Here is a 23895-nt window from a genome sequence, read left to right on the forward strand (position 1 = left end):
AAAAAGAAGATGACTAAAAAGGACGAGAAGTGAAGAAGCTAGGCTCTAAACCGAAAAAACACTACGATATGGAGAACATATCAAGAATTTAAGGTTTATAAAGGCATATCATTTTTTGCCACGTTTATGAAGACATATCATGCTTTCTAGCTTAGAATATAAATCATATTCATAAATTAGTTCAAATAATATTTTCATTTTTTTTATTCTTTACAGAAGATAATTAACTATATAATAGTAAATTACATCTTTTTCCCTGAAATAATCATTGAAAAATTAAAGTTGATAATTCTTTTATTTTAAAGGTTATACTATACTCTAATTTTACATCACTTAATACATGTTAATAATTTTTTCTCAATTTATTGATAAAAACGTTAAATTATAAACGTAGTCATAGTCATCTAAGGCATTCAAACATGTGAGATATATTCATTTCACACTAACATTAAATCTTGATACAACCAAATTTTCCATTCTTCAACTAACAGAAACATACAAAAGAAAAGGACACTACACTTGCAAAGTTACGTGATATAACCTTAAATATTTGCCATCAAATTAATTTTCTAAAATAAAAAACAACAATAATAAAAACGGAAGAGAAGCATTTGGTTATATGAATATGAAAGCACGAGCTTCCGAGTCCTATATAAATGAAAGGTTTAATTATTCGAAGCCCCACATTGACATTGACGATCGATGAAAGAACAGAGCGTTCAATTCCTATTAAGGAGTTCTTCTATCATCTGCAACGCCATCTTCTGTTCCTCGTCCAGCTCACTGTTTTCTTCTTCTGGTTTCACCTTCTCTTCTCCTCCGTCTCCGGCGCCGGCGACTCCCTCGTCATCTCTGAGCCTTCAAGTTTCTTCCTTTCCAGTCCACCATCATGACCCAGTTGGAGTCAGAGCGAGGCCCTGCTCGCTTCTGCCACACTCCTGTGACAGTTCTCTGTGTCCAGCCTCAGGCAAGTGAGAGATGGCGATGGGGATTTACAGCACTTCCGAAGCTTTGCACTGAGAGCTTCAGAAAAAGATGAGGAGGAGGACGAAGAAGATGAAGAATGGTGATTTTGATTGTTATTGTTGTTATTGGTGGCCACTGGGAAGTTTGTTTTGGCGTTTCTACCGCTCATCAAAATGGCTGCTTCATCGTATGCTCGTGCGGCTTCTTCTGCACCTATCTTCTTCTGCAGTATCAAACGTCCCTAGCCACCCCTTCTTTTCCTGAATTCACAAACCACATCAGATTTAAGGAATTATTTCTATGAAATTCGTTAAAAAAGCACAAACATGACGTGTGAATTAGAATCTTTTTATACCCAATAACATAAAAACTTATGAGTTTTTGACAGCGACTGAAAAAAAATGAATCAATGATGAACAGGGGATCTTGCAGGGGCCAGAAATGTCCAGGCAATTAAAAAAAAAACAGAGTAATCGCTACTTTTTCCTTTCTGATGAATTTTCTGGGGAAAAGACAATGAAAGTACGTAGGCATAGAATTTTGAACATATGACATCACGTCAAGGCAATATATATCCGAAAATGAAACTATCTTATATGTTAAGGAATGAAGAACTGGGAATGAATACACATGAATTCACAGAGCCAGAAGAAAAACAGAGCACTACAGTACATTTCCCTTATGAGTATTCTGAGGAAGGAAACAGAGAAATGGAAAAGAGAACATTAAGAGAGAGAGAATAGGAAGAATGAAAATAGGTGGGAAGAAAAAGTGCAGAAGAACAGAGGGATGGATGATACTGGGGAGAAATGGATGTATAGTTGGGGAGAAGAGAATACAATAAAGGATGGCGAATCTCAGAAACCCATGAGCCCCAATGACGCTGTCTGACACCTCTGAACTTCTTTGATTGCACCATCTCTGTCAGAAACTGACTTCCCCTGAAAGAATAGGAGGGAGAGGGAAGGAGGAGACGACGGTGAGAAAATGTGAGAGAGAGAGAGATGAAATGAGAAAGTCATGAAAAGTTACAAGAATGGGGTTGTTATTATAAAGCAGCTTTGGGGCTGGTTGGACTGGAGGCTACTTGTGATTTTTGGTGGAGGAGTCCTAAAGTGTAAACAAAGTGGTCCCGCTTTACTATAATCGTTGTAACAATAAATTGTGATCTTTGAGGTGTCTTTAACTATAATAGCTTTGTATTAGACTTTTACTGTGGAAGTTTTTAGTTTTGTTCAACTTCCATTATATTCTAAGAAGTTCATCTTTGTTTTCCTTCTTTTTGCGTTTCTTACAGTGTGTAATAATTTTTTCTCCAACTTTACGCTAGGTAATAACATATGAGAAACATATTTAGTTTTATAACATGGTGATATACATATGTTGTTAGTATTATGAATTTGGAAGTTTAGAGAGTCGCCCAATGAGTTTGTGTTTGTGAAAGATACTCTAATGTGTTGTTTGAATGAGGTGATGACAAAATGGGAGGAAAAATAAATGAAACAATGTCATTGTAATATAATGTCTTGAAAACTTATTTATAATTAAGAGGACATTTAGATTAGCTTTTTAGAAGTGATTTTATAGTATCCAAGATAAGTAGATGAGAAAATTTTTATCTCAACTTATGTGAAATCACTTTTTTTTTAAATTGATTTTAGGAGGTATTCAAACTCCCCTTTAAATTGTAAAAGATCGCAATTCCTTATTACTTGTGATTCGAAACCTTTGAAAAAATAAAAAAAAGAAAAAACAAAATTTGAGGAAAATTATTTATATTTATTATGTCAAATTCTCTAATTTTACTTTTTATTTTTTTATTGTTTGTAGTTGAAATGCATATGTGCATTTGTAAATTCACTTATGAACACCTATAAATTTTTGTATCACCTCCTATAATATCGTAAATCAAGATTTGTAAATTTTCATAGGATACTTGTAATATGTTCACTATTAATTAGTTGTTAAATTATGTATGTGCAGTTATAAATTTACTTATAAAATATGAACACCTAGTATTTTATTTGTTAGCTGTTAAAATGCATATGTATCACCTATGAACTTGACCTAATAATAAATATAAACTAACTTGACTTGAGTTTTATCTTTAAAAAAATAAACAATAACCCACTGAAGAGAATCCAAAACCAATCAGGCCTCCAAAATCCACAAGGCAACAAAAATTGAAAAAAAAAAAAACAAGAAAAAGATGAATGATTGAAGTAGAAGGTTGAAGTGATAAAAGAGAAAAGAAGAAGGAATTATTGGTTGAGCATTTGGTTGGGCAGTTTATTTGGCAGTAAGTGATGTATTGTATTACACCAAGGAGGAAGTGCTTTAGATCCCTTACCCGAAAGTCTGTTTGATTCATATACCAAACTTACATTTCTCAATCTAATCTCACAACCACAAAATATTCTCTTTCTTTTTATCTATATTATTATATGCCACATCCATCCAATAACATAATGTTAAGTTCCTAGTTATTTTTTGTCTTCTTTTGCTATTTTTCTATTATTTTTTTTAATGTTAGATTCTCTGCACTTGATGAAAAAGTGTGACAATGATATATAATTTCAACTTGCATACGTCTTTCCTATTGTACACAATATTATTCACTTATATGGGGATTCAATTTGAAATTTGTGTCCATTGCAAAACTGCTAATATTGATCAAAGTTGTTGATTGGAGGTATAAAACATCTTCAAAGATTAAAGGACATTTTTATGAATATTATTCCTTAACTTGAAGAATTTATGGGTATTCTGAGAAAAATTATGAAACAATATGATACACAATCTTTCAAAATTGGTGTAGTATTCTCATTTCTCTTTCTAATGACCAATAGTAGGTCAACCATTATTGTAAGCCATGATGAGACTTTTTTTATATAATGTGACCATTAAATTAAAACATTGCAACATTAATATACCGATTTTGAAATATTAAGTGTTATACGTTTCTACAATTTTTTTTATGGTGCGTATAACTCTTCCTAAAATACTTTTAAGACAAAAATACACTCTAACCCTGTCTTTAAAATGATTTTTATTCTTTTTATTATATCAAGCTTGAGTATAAATAGCACAAATAACTTGCATAAACAAATGAATTACTCCTTTAAATTCTTGATATGAAAGCTATTTAACTATAACTTGATTAGATTAAGGAAGTTAAATAAATTAATTATAAAAAACATGATACAATCTCCTTAAAATACCCTTGTGTAAAATTAACTTATGTTACCTACAGTTTTAAATATAAAATCTAGTTTTACACTAAAAACTAAATCTTATATTTAAGACTAAAAGTAGCACATTAATATATAAATTAGGTGAATCAGTTGGTGAAAGAATGACTAATGTGAGAGACAAAAAATAAATTAAGATTTTATATTTAAAACTAAACATAATCCACTAACTAGCTCCTTCATGGAGTTCTAGCGTATGCAACTGAATAAGAGTATTAACTGTACGTGTTCCATTTCATGAACAAGAAGTTTTGTTGAAAATTAATGTAGAAGAAGTAATACATCGCTGTACTTGCAGAGATTGTCGCTTGACGGCTTGATCTCATCATTACATGCAACTTAATTAATTATCTGGTTCCCTCAAGATCACAAAGTGATGCAAAATAATACTACATTAGCTCCTTTTTATAAGATTATTAGTATAATTATGTGGTTCAAGAAATCTGTTAGTTTTAGTTCAAAGCAACAAATTATCAGAACTGTATTTCCTTTTTTCTTAAATACACGCTTATATATAGGAAGGTGGATGAGAAAAAGAATAGTGAGAATAAAAATGAAAGAGAATGTATATGAAAAAAAAAAGATAACACAATGAATTATGGGTAAAATTGATTAAAAAATGCATTTAATGTTCAGATAATAATATCAAATTTAATCTTATAAAAATATTAGATTAATTTAAAAAATTTGAATTTATAGAAAGGAATATCGGAGAGAGTAGTATATTCAAAACTCGAAATTTTTGGTGGAACAATAATATTAATGAAATGAAAAAGAAGAGGCGCGCGAGGTAAAAGTGGAAACAAGAAGAGGGTAACTAAGGTAAACAAAAGAAGAGAGAATAAAAGGAGGGGGGAAGTGGGGGCAATGACGAAGATACATTATGAATGAAACGTAGTTGTCGTAAGAGGGAAGGTGGATTGTCGTTTACGTGGGACAATGAGAAAGGGAAGGATGCGTAGTCGTGCTTTATATTATTACTTATGTGGTTCAAAAGGAGGAAGAGAGGAGGGTGGGGGTGCCCTTAAAGACAAGGACACAAGAGATGAATAGTAAAAGGAACAAACAAACGCCTCACGTTATCCCAATTCCTCCTCCAGTCCACAGCAAAAGTCTCAAACACATCTTTTTTCAATCATGCATATAATACTTACTCCGGTTCTTAATATAAGAGCTAGTCGACTAATTTGAATAAATAAAAAAAGAAAGCGTTAAATTATTTGTAATAAATAGGTATTGTTTTCAATATCTTTAATTAAGTGTATTGACTAGAACTACCATTATTACAGGATTACTTAAGGAAAAAAAAGATAAATATGATAAATAAAGTGAATTGTGTCCTTATATTTATTACCAAAATAAAGTCAAACGAGTTTTTATATTAGGGACCAGAGGTAATATATACTTATTGCACTTCTGTGGCCACCCCACCAAATATTCCTCCCCTTTTTCTATAGGAGTAAATGTAATTTCGTGGCAATTTTGTAATTTCAGTTTCCTAAACTTTTATTTAAGTTATTATATACGAAGAAAGGGGGGAGGACTCTTAGATCAACTTATCTACATCCATTAAATTAGATTTGTTATTTTGTTATTGTTGATTGTTAAAATGCGTATGTGCATTTGGGTATCCACCAATGAGCACTTGTAAAATTTTGTATTAACTCTCACAATGTAAATTTGGGCTTTTAAATTTTGATATAGAAAATTGTAATGTTACTATTGTTGGTTGTTAAAATGCATATGTATATTTATAAATTCATCAATGAAATATAAACACTTGTTATTTTGTTATTGTTAGTTAATAAAATGCATATGTGCACTAGTAAATTCATCTATGAATTTAGTATAATAGATATTATAAGTAACTTGACCCAAATTTTGCCTCAAAAAAAAAAATCTTGCGGTCCCACATAACTAACAATTAATCGTTAAAAAGTTTTACAACAAGTGAGCAACATGACGATAACAAAATATGGTGCAGAAAATGACAATAAATCATGGCATATTGACAATAATCCAAGAGACTTTTTAGTTATTATATTGTTTATGTGAAACTGCATAGTAATTTTGGCTCGCGAGTGCACATACATACACCCACACTCCCTCTGACCCATAATATAAGACATTAACTAAGTCTTTTCACAAACTAACGAGTACTAATTAAGTCATTAGATGTATTTCAAATTGATGAAAGTACCTATTTTACCCTTACTAAATAATGTAATAAGAAAATTTTCTTCTCTCTGATCTTCTGCATTTAAAACCTCTCTACTCCTAGAGTGAAAGTGAAATTAAAACTATCATTAATTACCTTATCAATCTCTTATATTTTGAATTAAAATTTTCTTCAAAAAAAACTTCTTATATTATAGAGCAGATGGAGTATATATTGTAGACCGAGGTGGCGAAGGGGAACACTGGTGGGTCCATCCCCATAGTGTTAAATTTTTTCCCCTTTATGTATTTTTTATCCTAAAATTTACATAGACTTTATATTATACCTGCCTTTTAGTATGGCACCCCCTTCATTCTCAAATTTTGGCTCTGCCCCCGACTATAAAAATATGTTTTTTTTTCCCATCAACATGCGAGGTGGAAATTCTTTAAGCAGACAATTTGTAGATAGCCAGACATCATACGCTAGCTAGTTTCATACTATAACAATTGTTTAAAATTCAACCTATATAATATAACTCCAAAATAAGTCAACAACAAAACGAAAATTTCTCTCCCTCTCATACTATACCTAGAGTTATATGCTTCGCCATATTACTTGCTGGCTTGGATGAGCAAAAGTTAACATTATATGCATGCTTCTTCTTTGCTTAATTTAGCTTTTATACGTCCAATTAATAATGCCATTTTTCACTTAGCACTTTGATTTTGAAATAATTCGCACATGTAGCCAAAGAGATAGCTTTTTAACTTCACCTGTCTAAACATATAATTGAAGATTTGGATTTATCAATTAATTATTTAAAAAGAATATATATGGGATATGTATATAAGTTATAAATAAAATAATTGCTCAAAGATTTATTAATGGCTTGGAGTAATGATGGAGGTTACTAACTAGATCGGAGTCGGTCATTGATTAAGTACAACTTTCTGACCCCAGAAAATTAATTACATGCACAGCAAATATAGATTCAATTATTTAGGGTCGTCTGGCTTGTTTCCACTATTTTAGCCTAACAATTCTGCTGCCTCCTCTAAATTTTACTTGGTGGTCCTTCAAAAATTATGAATTAATTCTCGAGCAGCCAAAAAGAAATTAGATTCTAATTCTAGTTAATCTCACAACTTGATGATTAATTGCTGACCTATAAGAGAGACCTGAACGTTTTACCACTCTCAAATTATATATATATATATATGTATATATATTTATATTTATATGACCTACCAATCTAATATTCAGCAAAATTAGTCTTTTTCCCTCACCCACCCTTGCATGAGGAATGAATTGTACTAGAGCTGTCAAATTTATATCCTCAATGAGAACCCTAATTTGATGTAGGTTTAATTAATTAGATATATAATTAATTAATTGCTGGTTATTATTAATAGCAATGTTAATACGTACTTGAAGGTTTTTAATCAGTTATGGCAATAATACAAACTGGACCAAGTCTTCATATAATGGTCCTGTCTTGTACAAATGTAAATGTAATATAATTAATTAATTATTTTTTCTGTCACAAAAAAAAATTAAATCAAATTCTATTGATGGAGCAGTAATTAATTCCCCTCACGGATTAGGGTAATACAGTGAAATAGCTTTCTGCAATGTAGCTTCTCCATGTACGTAGAGAGAAGTCTAAAGCATTTAAATTCTAGGCCTTGGCCAAAGAGACTGGACCAAATTAATTTGACAGAAAACACTAAGAATTGCAGTAATGGCAGAAAGAGGGGGGTGGATGAACTAAACTATGCTTTTAAGAAGAGTTTTTTTATTAAAAAATAGTAGTATGATTTATTGATGAGTGAGTGGAATTAACTTCTTTTTATTGTAATTTACAGGTTTTTTTTATAGTTTTAACTGATTTGGTAATGACAATAAATTTATAATGAAGAAAATTGCATTGATGGCACAAAGAGTTACTTATATAGATTATTAAATAGATTCATAATTTTTATGATTATTATTGGAATTAATTAGTTAACAGTCATTTCCTTTTGCCAGAAAATGTTAGACGTTTAATTTGAAGTTCCGAATGTGTACTTAATTCTACTGGTGGAGCTTTATAATAAAGTTAGAACATTTAAATATATATATATATATATATCATTTTTGCTACCATTAATTTGAATGCACATGGTCGGCAGAAAATATGCATTTATGTGATCTTGATGGTCCAAAAGGTAATCAGATAAATTACGATGATGACATAATTCCAAGAACTTAACATCTACATAATATATATTGGAAATTTATATTATCTTAACAGTACAGATGTTAAAAAATGTCTAAATTAATAATAAATTACAGACCATATATAAAGACAAAGGCCTAGTTTAATTAAATGAAATGTTTCTGAAAATAAAATAAACAAATTTTTCCCATAAAAAGTTTGATCGAATGAACTATATATATTAATTATTGGCATACTAACTTATATTATAAATTCAGAAAAAGATATTATGTGGTCCATTTTCTTGTTTGGTTCAACATTGATGTGACCTTAACTTCTCTTCAGTGTTCATGATACCATATACTTCCTCCGGTCCTTATTATAAGACCCATTTTGATTTTTATTTGGTCCTAATTATAAAGACCTAATCATTTTCTCTCTTATATTTATGTATTTTGTTTTCAAGATATCTCCTTCTAATAATGATAGTTTTAGCCAATATACTTAATTAGCAAGGATATTTTAGGACAACACTTATTTATTATAAATAACCAACTTAACTTACTTCCTTAATCTCCTAATAAGTCAATTGGGTCTTATAATTAGGACCGGATAATTTTTATATTTTGGACATCGGATTAATATAAATTGTTTAATATTTGTTTTTGCTTTCTTTTCTGGTCCTGAGTTGAGGTTTAATTAGTCAATATCAATTCAAAAGCCGCATGTTTGTAGGATCTGTCTTTGCCATTTGGTGAATATAACACCACATGATTATTTTGTATTACAGTTATTTCTGATCCTCTTTTCTCTTTTGATTCATCTCTCTTTATCTCTGTCTCTCTTCAACAAGTTTATTGTCTCTTTTCTGTGAGTTTTTTCTTTCTGATATATTTTCTTGCTGTGTATGTTGCTCTCTATTACTGAAGTGGCCAACTAAGTATGATTAATGACATATTAAGGGTTTTAATTTGTGTTGGTTTTCTCTGAATTGTGTTGCAGGTTGAGAGATAATTAATTGATAAATTAATTAATGGCAGAAACTCATCTTCATGGGACACTCCACGCCACCATTCATGAGGTGGATAAGCTAAATGCTGGTGAAGATAGCAGTATTTTCGGCATGGTAATCATTTAATTAATATTTATTAATTCCATGTTTGTCTTCTTGTCAATTTAATTAATCTTCTTGTTTAACCCTTCTTGGAGTCTGATTTCGACAATTTTTGGCTTTTTGATTCTTCCAGTGCCAGTTTTCGTCTTACGTTTGCACCTAATAAGTCATCCAATTACCCTATTGATCTTGTTTCATTTTCTTATTTGTCATTTCAATTAATTAGCATATCAAGTTAAGTGTGGTTTGGTTATGTTTTCTATTGCTTCACGTTGATGCTCAGTTTTATTTACCTCTATTACCATGACTTAATTAAATCAATGAAGATTTCATTAAATTGGAAAAGACAGCCACTTTTGGCTCCTTAATTATTATGTTCAATTTGATATCTTAATTATTATATATACAAAATTTTGATGCATAATAATTATTACATAAGAATTCTTTTACCAAGACTATTGCATAAGAATTGAGTCCTTTAATTTATATCACATTTTTTTAAAATTTAACCTTTAAAATTTATTTTTTCACTTTAACTTAAAAAAAGTCATCATCAGCATTAGTTTATAACTTAGCTGGGTCTCATGAATAAACTTTGCTATTATAACTTATAGACACTTAAACAGTGCTAAAAGCCTAATTGCATGAAAGTTTTTTCTATGAATAGAAGGTCATGGATTTGATCCGATCTACTTATAACTTCAATTCGTTAGTGCTTGTTTCTCTAAATTAAAAAAAAATAGTGTGGCTTAATTATTGTATGACCTAATTAATTCATTTGAATAGGTTAAGGGTGTTGTTAAATTAGTAATATAATATTTTTTTTTAAATATCTAACATCTTCTTTAATTTTCCTTCCTTCCTCTCTTAATTAATTATATATTGTTGTCGAATATCAATAAAATTAATTTAAAAAAAAATAACAAACATGTGAAATAGGTCTTAAATATAAAACTAATATTAATTCTAAATTAGATCTTATATTAAAAATAGAAGGAGTATTATAGATTAATACTGATTTTACTTTTAATTAAACTGGACTTCCTGAATATGGTGTGAAATTTAAGATAATTATCTCGGTGCTAATATTGCAGCTTAAGCAAAAAATCGAGGACACGGTTGGTGTAGGGAAGGGATCATCCCAAATGTACGCAACCATTGATCTGGAGAAAGCAAGAGTGGGAAGAACCAGGGTTTTGGAAAACACAGATTCCAGTCTCAGATGGCAAGAATCTTTCCACATATACTGTGCCCACGTCGCATCCAACGTCATCTTCACCGTCAAAGGCGTCAACAAGATCGGCGCCACCTTAATCGGACGAGCCTACGTCCCCGTCGACAACATCATCGGCGGTGACACCTACGATGAATGGCTCGATATCTTAAACGAAGAAAAAGAACCCATCGGCTCCAAAATCCACGTCAAGCTCCAATACTTCGACGTCACAAAAGACAGAAACTGGAATCGAGGCATTCGGAGCCCTAAATACCCAGGAGTACCCTACACTTTCTTCTCACAAAGACAAGGTTGTAAGGTTACCTTGTACCATGACGCTCATGTCCCTGAAGATTTCATTCCCAGAATCCCCCTCTCAGAAGACAAGTATTATGAACCTCATCGATGTTGGGAAGATGTTTTCGACGCAATTAGAAATGCAAAGCACTTTATATACATCACTGGTTGGTCTGTTTACACTGAGATTAAACTAGTGAGAGATGCTAAGAGGCCAAAAGATGGAGGTCACATGACACTAGGACAGCTTCTGAAAGATAAAGCAAATGAAGGGGTTAAGGTTTTGATGCTTGTTTGGGACGATAGAACTTCTGTTAGTCTGTTAAAAAAGGACGGGTTAATGGCAACACATGATGAAGAAACTGAGAAATTCTTTCAAGATACTCCAGTTCACTGTGTTTTATGCCCTCGTGATCCCGACGAAGGTGCCGGGAGTATAATACAGGACGTACAGATTTCCACCATGTTCACTCATCACCAGAAGATCGTGGTGGTGGACGGTGAGCTTCCGGGACGAGGGTCGTCCAGCAAGAGAAGAATAGCGAGTTTCGTCGGTGGGCTTGATTTATGCGACGGAAGATACGACACTGCGTTTCATTCACTTTTCAGAACGTTGGACACTGCTCATCACGATGACTTTCATCAACCTAACTTCGCCGGCGCCGACATCAACAAAGGTGGACCCCGGGAGCCGTGGCACGATATACATTCGCGTCTGGAAGGACCCGTTGCTTGGGATGTTTTGTTTAATTTTGAACAGAGATGGAAGAAGCAAGGAGGGAAGGATGTGCTCGTCTCCCATGGAGAGCTCGAGGAGATAGTTATTCCGCCATCTCCGGTGATGTTCCCGGAGGATCACGAGACGTGGAATGTTCAGTTGTTCCGATCCATCGACGGCGGCGCTGCCTTTGGCTTCCCAGATAGCCCAGAAGAAGCAGCCGACGCCGGGCTCGTGAGTGGGAAAAAAAACATCGTAGACAGAAGCATTCAAGATGCATATATCCATGCAATAAGACGAGCGAGGAAGTTCATATACATAGAGAATCAGTATTTTCTGGGAAGCTCATATGCGTGGAGCGCTGAAGATGGCGACATAAAGCCGGAAGAAATTAACGCACTTCACGTCATACCCAAAGAACTATCACTGAAAATCGTAAGCAAGATCGAAGCAGGAGAGAGATTCACGGTGTACGTGGTGATTCCGATGTGGCCGGAGGGCATACCAGACAGCGGCTCCGTGCAGGCAATATTAGATTGGCAGAGAAGAACGATGGACACAATGTATAAAGACATTGTCGAAGCTTTGGAGGCAAAGGGAATAAGGGAAGATCCTCGCAAGTACTTAACATTCTTCTGTCTGGGAAACAGAGAAGTGAAACGAGACGGCGAGTATGAACCACCGGAACAACCAGAACCTGATACCCCTTATGAAAAAGCCCAGAAAGCTCGTCGCTTCATGATTTATGTTCACACCAAGATGATGATAGGTTCGTACGAAGATTCATTATTCTTACAGGTTAATTAACTTGAGTCATAAGTAACATATAAATATTGTGCAGTGGATGATGAGTACATAATCGTGGGATCTGCGAACATAAACCAGAGGTCAATGGATGGATCAAGGGACACAGAGATAGCGATGGGGGCATATCAGCCGTATCATTTGGCGACGAGCAGGGGGCCGGCGAGGGGACAGATCCATGGATTCCGAATGGCGTTGTGGTATGAGCATCTTGGGGTGATGGAGGAGTGTTTCAATCACCCAGAAAGTGAAGAATGTGTGGAGAAGGTGAACCAGATGGCTGATAAGTACTGGGAATTGTACTCAGATGAATCATTTGAAGAAGATCTTCCAGGGCATTTGCTGCGATATCCTGTGAAGATTTCTAGGGAAGGGCGAGTTCAAGAACTGCAAGGCTTTGAGTTCTTCCCTGATACACAGGCTCGTATTCTTGGTGCCAAGTCAGACTACATGCCACCAATCCTCACTACTTAATCAATTTGATGATTACTCCAGCATTCTTATCTTCTCTCTTTTTGGTCTTCTTTTATTTCATGATCATATATTATTGTGGTTTTGTTTTTTTTGGGGTGTTTGAGTTATGTCCAATAATCAAATGATGTAATGGCGCAGGTATTAATGATTTTAGCATCTGATGTTGCAATGAAATTTAATGTGTTTTTGACTATTCGTATAGAGATGTGTAATGGGGAAAACTAATTGTGCAATTTTTGGTAGTGTCAAAGACTTGAATGTTAATGTTATAGTACTTCCTCTGTTGTTATTTATAAGACCAAATTGTTAATTTTACACAAATTGAAAAAAATAATTTATCTTTAAAAATGATTTCTTTTCCATAGTTCTCTCAATAAAACATTTTTCTCTTTTCACAAAGATTTAAAACAGCACAATGCTGAAACCTTCTAGAAAATGTCTTGTCAAAGAGCGCCAATGTATATTTTTCTTTTGATAAATGAATTCTCCTCGCCTAAAAACCAAATAAAAATTTGAAAATTATATAAAAGGGAAAAATTTAATTACATGATAATACCGAAACATAATACTAGTAAGCATAAGTCGGAGAAAGTAATGAAAATAAATTTTCTTGATAGATATTATTTTAATCCTAAATATAATATGTATTTTATTATGTAAATTATGTTATAAAATACATTTTATATTTAGAACTGGATAAGCATTATGTTATTTATCGTATTAGAAGATATTTGACAATTAACTAATCATTCAACATAACATGATTCTTACTTATGATTAAATGACTGAATAAATGAAAATATCATTTGAGTATGAAAAGTAAATGGCTGACGAGACGCCAATAGAATTAGAAACAACAACATCAAGAATTTTCATGCATCTTTTTGCCAAATTCTTGCCAGTTTCCAAATAAGCAAAAGCAAAACCAAATTTCAAAAGCACATAGAGAAATCTCCAGATCATTGCGTCCACGCTTACGTCAACCACAACCAATGAACTAGTGGCATTTTTTTTCCCAATTCCTGTAATCATCATGTGAAATTCCCATTCATTTCTTTCTCAGTTTTATAGTTTCTTTTTCTTCCACCCATATACTTTTCAAGCCTACCCACCCACTTTCTATTTATGCAAGTCTTCCTTTTCTTTGTTGAGATAATAGATTTGCTTCTCGATCTTACCGTCCCTGTTCTTGAACGTACAGCTCTGTTCTTGCAATATGACTTCCATGTCGCAGGGTCTTGTTTTAACCACTGCCATGGTTCTATCATCATGCACTGTGCTTTATCTTTCTTTCTCAAGTAAAATCATTTCCCCATCGTCCTTTATTTCTGGGAATTCCGATTCTCAGGACTCTACCAAACAAAATCTACGCTCTTGCTTGTGTTCAGGTAATGGGTTTCCTCTGCCTTTTTCCTTCTTTTGCTGATCGTAACAATCTTCATTTGGAAGAATCTTTGTGATTGCTGTGGTAATCATTTTGTACATGTTACAGAGGAAAAGAAAGTAGAGAGAAAGAAGGAGAAGAAGAAGAAGAAAGTACAATTTGCAGATAATGTGAAGGAAGCAAGTGAAGGGCCAGAGAACGAACAGAGGGAGCAAATCAGAGCATCAAGAAGTTGCAGAGATGAAATTGAAGAGATCATGGGAATGCCAGCGAACCGAATCGCTCTGTATAATGGGATTTTGAGAGACCGAGTACGTAAGATCGAATGCTCTTAATAACGGACGTAGGAATAAGGAATCTGAAACTTTGACGCTCTGTCTCCTCTGTTTTTTTCCTTCTTCGTTTCACCTCCACCGAAAAGAGAGAAGCCTGACGACTGAAGAGCCCTGCAGGGGAAAAATCTGTCGTGTGGGATTGTAAATAACTAAAGGACATTTTGGATTGTGTTTCTATTTGATTGTTGTCTTATTAAATGAACTCGTCTGCATTTATTATATATTTATATTTTATAATCTCAATAATTTTTTATTGAATTATGGCATCATTAGGCAGTGCTGAGTGGGTTCATGCCCCCTTGAATTTTTGTAAAAGTTTAACCCAATTTTTAAATAATATTAAATATGTTCGCATATTTTTTTGAAAGTAAAAAAAAAAAAATTCCTCCTGAAGGCAAGAAACATAAGTTGATTCTCAAATAATAATAATTTGATTATTTAAATTAAAAAAATTAAATAAAAGATATCGATATGGCTAAATTAGAGTGGAAACTGGTTTAGATATAATTCTCCAAGAAAATATATTCAGAAAAATGTAAATTTTGAAGCACGCTCTGCGCTCTGTTCTGTAATGAGCGGTCTCTCTGGTACTAATGTTTTTAAACATAACTTAATTATTAAATCATTAGAAATAAAAAGAAAATCTTATTATTGTTAATCATTAACTCATACTTGCTTATAGAATCAACTTAGGTGGGAAGGTTTTTCCATACTCCTGAGAGAACTTACTTTTGAGTGCTCATAATGGAAATTCCTAGTGATAAAAAAACATAAATAATAATTCAGTATTTATTAGTTTGATGATGATTGAATCAAATCAATTTTCTCCATCATAAAGCGTATTTACATGCACCTTTTTTCTGGGAAATAATTAGTTTTTTTCTGTATGAACTAACATAGATTTATGGATTATAAATTCTACATTTTTTTTTTGATGAATTATAAATTCTACATTTATGTAATTGAGATTTTATAAAGAGAGGGAGGGTGGCAGATTAAATGTGAAAGATTTGTAGTGGGGTCATCCTTCTGATAACTTCGAATAAAGATTGAAGATTTTGCTGTCCCACCCTCCTCTTTTTCTAGATTCACTTGCTTGGACATAGGTACCATTATTGAGTTATACTTGTGATGTCCTTTTTATAAAATATTATTCAATTTATGAAAATTGGGTTGGAAAATAAATATATGTAAACACAACTTTTTTTAAAAACACGCTTATTTATGGAAAAAAAAGTGAATGAGATAATTAATACTCCTCCGGTCCTTATTATAAGACCAATTTGACTTTTTATTTGGTCTAATTATAAGCCCAATCCATTTTCTTTTTATTTATGCATGTTTTTTAGATAATTAATAATGATAGTTTAGCCAATATACTTAATTAGCAGGAATATTTTAGAAATGACAACACTTATTTATTATAAATAACCAACTTAATTACTTCCTTAATCTCCTCAAATAAGTCAATTGGGTCTTATAATTAGGACCTATTTGAATAATATAATAAGGCTATCTTTTTTTTTGGTAAGTAATAAGGCTAATTTAATTAATGGAGGAATTAAAATAAAATAATATTTTTTGTTCTTATAATAAAACCTAATAACAATTTTTACATGAAATAACAATTTAATTAGTTCAAAGGATTTATCATTAGTTGATATATTATGTAACATTAATTCTTAAAATAAAATATATTATATTATGAAATATGTAGGAGGTCATTATAATAAGAAAATAGGAATGAAGGAAATACTAAAAATTTCAAGTAAATTGTTAGTGGACCTTATGAATAGGAACATAATATCCCTAAAAAAATTCTTTTATAATAGTATCTAGGATTAGCCTGGTAACTAAATTTATGAATACTAACACACTAACTATCTTTTTTAAGTTTTTCTTAGCAATAAGATTGAAGTTGATCTCTATAATAAAACATACGGGTGTGTAAGTTCCTCTTACACAATACATGACTTTGAAGCCTTTCGTCTCAATTAGACATTGATGGAGGGTAATTTTTGAACATCTTGACTAGCACATTTTAAATCATGAGAACTATCTAGACCTATCTTCCCAAATTTCAACATGTCTGCGACACAAACCTAACCATGTTATTTTATATGTAAATAATATTACCTTTAATCCTCAATATAAGAATTATTTAACTAATTTAAGTAGATTAAAGAATTAATTAAGGTAGCTATTTATAATAGATATGTGTTGTCTTTCTTTCTTAAAATACCTTTGTTAATAATGTGTAATAGCTAAAACTATTATTCAATGAAACATTTAATATATGCAACTATTATAAGGACCATATTAAAAAAATAGATAAATACAAGAGACAGAGTAAATTAAGATATTACTCCTTCAGGTTCAAAATATAAGCTAAACTTTATTCATTTAGGTTTTCAAGAAACTAATTAAAATCAATTTAAAACAATAAATGTGTAAGACATATATTTGTTTTTTCCTAATATACCCTTATTAACAAAGAGAATAAGTAAAAGATGCAATAAATGAGTTTAAAGAGGGAAGAGAATATATTAGGGTAAAATTGAAAAAAAAGTGAATGTTATCTTATGAAAAAAACAACCCCTTTTAGAAAGTTTAGCTTATATTTTGAACCGAATGGAGTATAGTTATAACCAAATTAGATGTCAAATCAACTCTTATATTAAATATTAGTGATACTATTTAGAGACCGTGACTAATACCCCATGTCCCTATCAAAGACATTTCCAAGCCTTAACATTTTTATGATGTATCCATGGTAGCTTGAGATTTAACGCACCTACCAAGTACCAATAAATATTATTAAAAGAATAATATACTCATTATTTGACGAATACCAGATAAAAATATAAACTTGTGTACGAACTTTAGGAACTTCACCTGGTTAAACTTTAGGACCGGATGGATAATTAAAATGGACTTGAGGGATGAAAAGTTTCATTACTCCAAATTTATATCAATCACAACGTATTAGCTCATTTTACACAATAGCATAAATTAAAACTTTTTCTATATAAATAATTTATATCAATATTCTTTTTTTCCAGACATACATATATTTTTATTAAAAACAATCATGTTCGACACACTGTCGGATATTAAATGTGAGTATTTCTTCTAGTAAGGATTTAAATATTGATCCATTACGTTATGAGGGACTAACCTCTTCTATTAGACTTGACACTCAAAATTTTATTTTATTTTCTTACTACTTTTCAAAATAAAATATAACAAACAATTAAAAAACTTAAGCCCAACCCAAGTCTTCCAAATTGATCAGGTGGAGGCAGCCCATATATGGCGCAGCCTAAACAGATGGAGGAGGAAAGATGTTGACATTTCTGTATTTTGACTAAAGGCCGTGACAGGGTGGAAGTCCCATCCTTCATGAATGTTTGTTTCTGATTTTTAAATTTTGCTTGTCAAACTCGTTAGTTGAGTCCAGTCAACAGCTTGCATCCAGTTTGAAATGAATAAACTATATGACAAACGTTTATTTAATTTTATATTTATAATTGATTAAATAAGTGAAAATTTCAGAAAAATACCAAAATCTTAAATCAATGGCTTCAATTTCAATAATTCCAAATCATTTCATTGTACCAAAGCTCTTTCACTTAAAAAGACCAGCTCAGCATGACTGGTCACTAAAAAGCCTTGACTTTGGCTAATAAATATAATAAATAGCTAATGAAATGAAGTACGTGTTATAAAACATCTAATTGTAAAATTTGAAAATAAGTGTTGACTTTTACGAATAACTATAATAAATAGCAAGTGAATAATTAATTAGCAAAGGACAACACGTTTTCAAATTTTACATTTGAATGTTTTAGGATATTCGTAATATTTCAATAATTTATTAGCCAATTTGATCTTAGAAATTTCCAGCCATGGATGTCGGAGTTCTTTTGGTGGGGTAAAATTCAGACATTGAATTATAATGGAAACAAAATTATAGGAAGTAAAATTACAATTGAATTTTAATGAAATTAAGAGACGGCAATAAAATTAAAAGGTTAATTTTTAGAATTCACTCATATTTGGGCCACACAAAAATTTATTTCATTTATTTTCTTGGCTTAAAATCTCAAAAACTTCACTTCCTTGCCTTGATTATTTTCTTTTATTGAAAACCAAATTTGATCCAAATGCAAAATGCAGGAATTAGCAGGAAGAAGACGCAAGCAACAAATTTATGATAAATCATATCTACTTCACTTTTTATCTGTAAAGTCTGATTAGTTGTGTAAAAACACAAAGCCACTTGATTAGGTGTTACTTGTTAGAGACGGAAAGGAATGTTGGTGACTCTCCCTTTTATGTATTGGGACCTTAATTACAATTCACATTGCCTTTAAAATGTGTTCATTAAGCCTCATAAAACGCGTATATCCTTAATTTACTATTTAAAATTTTACCATTAATTAATTTAATTCGAGACATATTACATCTACCTACTACTTTTTTTTATCTTAAGCAGCATATGTGCAGCATTATTTACAAGTAAGCTAATATTTATTTTGATTTGATTTTAAATGTAAAAAGTTAATACAAATATTAATTATAGACATTAATAAAGTTTTAGTAAATTTATTTTGATTTGATTTTAAATGTAAAAAGTTAATCCACTTTTTTTTTACATAATTTTAATTTTTTAATAAATTGTGGATATTAATTATAGACATCAAGAAAGTTTTCATCAATATAGTAGTTTTCAATACAAATTATCAAAAGAAATATTTTTGAAAAAATCAACACACGGTTTTTTAGTACATAGCTAACTTTAGTTATATACTGGTAACTTTTTACATATGAGATAAGAGATGCTTGTTACCCCATGCCTTGGTTGTAAGATAAGTTGTAACAGTGTATTATTAAGCGCTTGTTTCTAAAATTTTTGTACAGTAGAACATAAAACACCCTATAGATATTAAGGGGGTATTTGGGTAGTAGGAAAATATTTTTTAAAAACACTTTTTTGTAATTCAGATAAACTCTCCCTACATATTTATTTTATATACCGTAAAAATATTTTTAAAGCTATCGTTTTATTCCATCCAAATATCTTCTAAATAACAAACGTTAATAAGTGAGTTTTTTAATAAATTTAATATTTTATATTCAACTAAAAAATTAAAATGGAAAAAATAATTGATATATAATCTTGTGACACAGAGATCGAAATTTGTCTGTGAGTTAGAAGGAATTAATGATAAATAGATTAAAAAAAAATTTTGGTGAAGAAGAGATAAAAATTTTGGCACATTAAATATGTAATATATAAATATTATTTTTATGCTAAGTTAATTAATATTTAAAAACCAAAATAGTTGACTAGTTTGATGTTAGAATGGAAATATACATTTTTTACCAACTACTGCATTATTGTTATGATTATAGTAGTAGCTAATAATTAAATAGCAGCTTGGTCAAAAAAATAGTAATTAAATACAAGGCGGTAATTCAGAATCAGAATCCCCCCCACTTGCCTTTTCATGCTTTGTCCATTTTTGCCAGTAAATCCCAGCGGAGGAGAAGAGGAAGAGAAGGCGAAGCAACAATCCAATCCAATCCAATAATTATCCAAAAGCCACCCTCGTCTACGTCTTTCACATCACGGGGGAAGCTATCGATTTCAGCAGCGAAGAGTCCATATTAACACGACACAATTTCAAAGGCAAACTTCTGATTCTTTTCCCACGGTAACCCAATCGCTTCTTCGTGTCTTTTTGATTCGCTCTATCAATTCTCTTTTCCCTGGTTTTTTCCTCTTAATCATTTTGGTTTTCAATTCTCAGAATTGCTCGCGCTCTGATTTTTTCCCCCCTTTCTTGGAGTTGGGAGTTGGCTCCTTGCTATTCTATCTCCGCCATATCCCTCAGTCGATCTTACTTGGCTTTTGGTATCTCAGACACTGAATGAATGGGGTACGTTTTCGATTCCAATCCTGTCTGAATAAGTCAAAATTATCTGTATTTTTGCTTTTTATTTTTATTTAAGTGTGTGCGTGAATCTATAATTCCTTTTGCCTTTTCATTTTGTCATAAAATATATGAGAAGAATGCTTTTTTCCTGAATTCTATAGAAAATTGATGTTTTAGTTATGGAAAAGACAAAGCCTAACCCAATTTGTGATTAAATTATTGGTAATCAGAGGACTTGTAGAGATAAGCATGAGCTCTCATGAGCACATTCCACTCCTTATCCTCCCAGTAGAAAATTAGTATAGAGTACACTGTCACATGCGGTTCCCGTTTCATTTACTTACAGGTGGTTTCTAAGCATAGTCCGCCTTTTGTTGATTGGTTGGTGCTAAATTCGGACTTAATCATAACTTGGTATTAATTTTATCATTGGTAAGATGGATGCGGAACAAAACTTACTCTTATTCATAAGGCATTCCAGTACTTGTGAAACTTTTGGCAGTTATAAGACTTCTGTGTCTGAATTTATGGTGGATGTTTTAGACTATCATAAAGTATATTGTGATGCATAACAGAATTTAATGCCATTGTAACAGAGCAGTGGTTGTCTTGGTTGCCATAAAAAACCAACGGTTATTAGCACAGTTGATATGCCATCGAAAGGGTTGGCAATGCAAGGTAAGGCTTTGAAGAAAGCCAGTACATCAGAGGATTTCTGGACCACAAGCACACATGACATGGACAATAGTGCTGTTCTGTCACAAGGAAGCATCTCATCAACCAGTGCGACAAACCAAGCGCTAGATCCTCATGGTGCTTCTAGCAAAATCAGTAATCCTGCTGAATTTGTAAATCACGGTATGGTTCCTTGCTTTTATTATTGTTCAGCCGGAGCTACTTTGTTAAATTGTTTTGGATACTTTAATGTTGATCTGGATTAAAAAAATTATGACAAAAAAAAGGACAAAACTGGTATGCATGCTGTAATTATTTTCTTGGACATGAGCGGTGATAGCTAGAAGATGATAACCCTATAATTAAGTTACTGTCCCTTTTCCTTTAGTGACGCGACTGGGGGTTGCTGCTTCCATATTTGGTGTTGCTGTGGCTGGAAAATGCAATGTTGTGGCTAAAGAAAAGTTAAATTAGTGAGACGTGATGATTAAGCTAAGCTTTTGCCAGAAGTTGTACTTTTATCCTGGTGTCTTTATGCTCTCAGTGCCTGCTTTTCTTTTTGGGAAGATGGATTCTTATATGACTCATCGTTATGCTTAATTATTTTTTTGTTTTTGAACGAGCCGTCATGCTTAATTATTAAGTCCACCTCTTTCTAGGTCGGAATAGTACTTTTCGTGTACTTTTCTTTTTTAGCCACGTATGGTTCATATTTGACCGACTAAAGTGTTGCCTCCTTTTCCCTGTTCAAATGCTTTCGGTGACTGATTCTTCTTCTGATCTAAAATTGTGTTTTTATTACTGACCAGGTTCCATGGCATCTTTAGTCAATTTTGCATTTTCCCTTTAACAATCTCTATGACTTTTTATATTCCCATGTTACCTTGTATTTCATTGATTTTGGAAAATAAGGTAGCGGTGCGATGGTTGGTTATTGCTCTTGCCTGTTCTTATAAAAAAAATATTTGGATGGGAGAAGAGAAAGCAAAACCAAAATTATTTGGTTATTTTCTTGCAGGTCATATTCTCTTTGACTCGGACTCGGCAACGTTGGGTAAGAAATAATAGATCTCACAATCATAACCAAACCAAACGGCAACTGGATCCTAAATTAAGGTAAATTACCCAAGGTTTTACCATAGAAAGGCCAGTCCACTTCTTTATATTTAGCACGTAGCTGACTGGTAGTTAAGTCTTGATGAGATTGTACCTTAGGAGAAAAGAGAAAGCTACTCTTGTTATTTTAAGGCTATGCTGTGGAAGTATTAGTTTGCAGCTGAATGGATCATGGCTGCTTATGTAAGGAGCATGTTTCCCATAACGTAGACTTCCCAAATGCATATTAGATCTTTTACATTAGTATTTGCATTGCAAAAATATTACAGTGCCAAAATATTACAGTGCGGTAAATAGGCTGATGAATTTCTCTTTTGGGATCAAACTCTGTGAATTTGTTTATTGTTTCTCGTAAGCCGTATAGTCTGTACTTGGGCTAAGATTCATGTTAATGCAGTTGGAATGCAACGTATGAAAGTTTACTTGGGAGCAACAAGCCATTCTCTCAGCCCATCCCTCTTTCTGTAAGCATCTGATTCTGAACTATGAACCTGCAAATCACTCAAAAATTCGTTTTTGTTTTTGAGAGATTTCTCATTTTCATATGAACAGGAAATGGTAGATTTTCTGGTGGACGTCTGGGAACAGGATGGCCTATATGACTGAGGCATCAAAGAGTAGGGGATTGTTGTTTCCTGTTTGGTTAGAGTAGCTATAGTAAATTTCACTTTCTTGCTTCTGTAGAAAGAGAAGTTTGGGCAACCTCCACAAAATTATATTTATACCTGATTTAATTGATGACAGGAGGCAAGTTTTTCTTTCATATATTTCTTCCATTTTTCTCGAGGCTTGCCGAGTAGCTGACTAGCCGTAATCCCTGCACAAAACTGAAACCATGAACAGGACAGCACTGCATTATCGTAGAAATTAATAGGAGGGAAGTTTGTCGAACTTAAAATTATCATGTTCAACTGGAAAGTATCTTATAGATCCCGTGCGCTAACCGAACTGGTAAGAAGTGATTATATGATAATTAAGCATGCTCTGTACCACTAAATTATGCGCAATGATTTTTGTCTTTACTTGATAAAGATGATCATATCAAGTATATAAAGGTCGGGTGTGACTTTAGACTTCACCCAAATTAATTAAGGAAGCGACATGGGGATCAAAGATTTGGTCACAAGGGCAAATTTGTGAAATAATTATTTTTTAGATCGCAAGTAAAAACCAAATCCTTCCGTCCTGGTATTTCAATAATTAAAGGTCTTCGATTATTATTAATACTCCTCCGGTCCTTAATAT

The 23895-nt window shown here is 32.2% G+C and overlaps 2 protein-coding genes, 1 long non-coding RNA gene and 1 pseudogene across 5 annotated transcripts; 3 read left to right on the plus strand and 1 right to left on the minus strand.

The window, feature by feature from the left end:
- Positions 1–719: 719 nt before the first annotated feature.
- On the minus strand, positions 720–1885 carry LOC114725017 (ethylene-responsive transcription factor WIN1-like; annotated as a pseudogene).
- A 7723-nt stretch (positions 1886–9608) lies between these two features.
- LOC114725015 (phospholipase D alpha 1-like) lies at positions 9609–13198 on the plus strand. 3 transcript variants are annotated; one of them, XM_028911474.1, is made up of 4 exons: positions 9609–9684; positions 10665–10687; positions 10790–12689; positions 12762–13198. In XM_028911474.1, exons 1-4 carry the CDS (start codon positions 9609–9611, stop codon positions 13196–13198), a joined length of 2436 nt encoding a protein of 811 aa, XP_028767307.1. The 3 variants fall into 3 exon arrangements, with proteins under 3 accessions (XP_028767307.1, XP_028767305.1, XP_028767306.1); XM_028911472.1 differs by lacking the exon at positions 10665–10687 and having other exon boundaries at positions 9609–9701; positions 10784–12689; XM_028911473.1 differs by lacking the exon at positions 10665–10687 and having other exon boundaries at positions 9609–9701; positions 10802–12689.
- A 1216-nt stretch (positions 13199–14414) lies between these two features.
- On the plus strand, positions 14415–14968 carry LOC114725013 (uncharacterized). The gene is made up of 2 exons (XM_028911471.1): positions 14415–14586; positions 14691–14968. Exons 1-2 carry the CDS (start codon positions 14415–14417, stop codon positions 14915–14917), a joined length of 399 nt encoding a protein of 132 aa, XP_028767304.1. The 3' UTR covers positions 14918–14968.
- Positions 14969–22565: 7597 nt separating this feature from the next.
- LOC114725014 (uncharacterized) lies at positions 22566–23415 on the plus strand. Its single transcript, XR_003738373.1, has 3 exons — positions 22566–22650; positions 23048–23114; positions 23203–23415. It is a non-coding gene; the product is annotated as an uncharacterized LOC114725014 (long non-coding RNA).
- The last annotated feature ends 480 nt before the right edge of the window (positions 23416–23895 follow it).

This window comes from Neltuma alba, unplaced genomic scaffold (assembly GCF_004799145.2).
Source record: "Neltuma alba isolate B1F8T4 unplaced genomic scaffold, ASM479914v2 tig00012211_pilon, whole genome shotgun sequence".
Lineage (NCBI taxonomy): Eukaryota > Viridiplantae > Streptophyta > Magnoliopsida > Fabales > Fabaceae > Neltuma > Neltuma alba.

What these genes read in the sequence shown, in the direction of transcription:
- LOC114725015 (XM_028911472.1), top strand. Translation starts at nt 9,609, where the DNA reads ATGGCAGAAACTCATCTTCATGGGACACTCCACGCCACCATTCATGAG. An exon ending in ATAGCAGTATTTTCGGCATG is followed by an intron (nt 9,702 to 10,783) that starts GTAATCATTTAA and finishes CTAATATTGCAG; the next exon opens with CTTAAGCAAAAAATCGAGGA. An exon ending in TCACACCAAGATGATGATAG is followed by an intron (nt 12,690 to 12,761) that starts GTTCGTACGAAG and finishes AATATTGTGCAG; the next exon opens with TGGATGATGAGTACATAATC.
- LOC114725013 (XM_028911471.1), top strand. Translation starts at nt 14,415, where the DNA reads ATGACTTCCATGTCGCAGGGTCTTGTTTTAACCACTGCCATGGTTCTA. An exon ending in ACGCTCTTGCTTGTGTTCAG is followed by an intron (nt 14,587 to 14,690) that starts GTAATGGGTTTC and finishes TACATGTTACAG; the next exon opens with AGGAAAAGAAAGTAGAGAGA.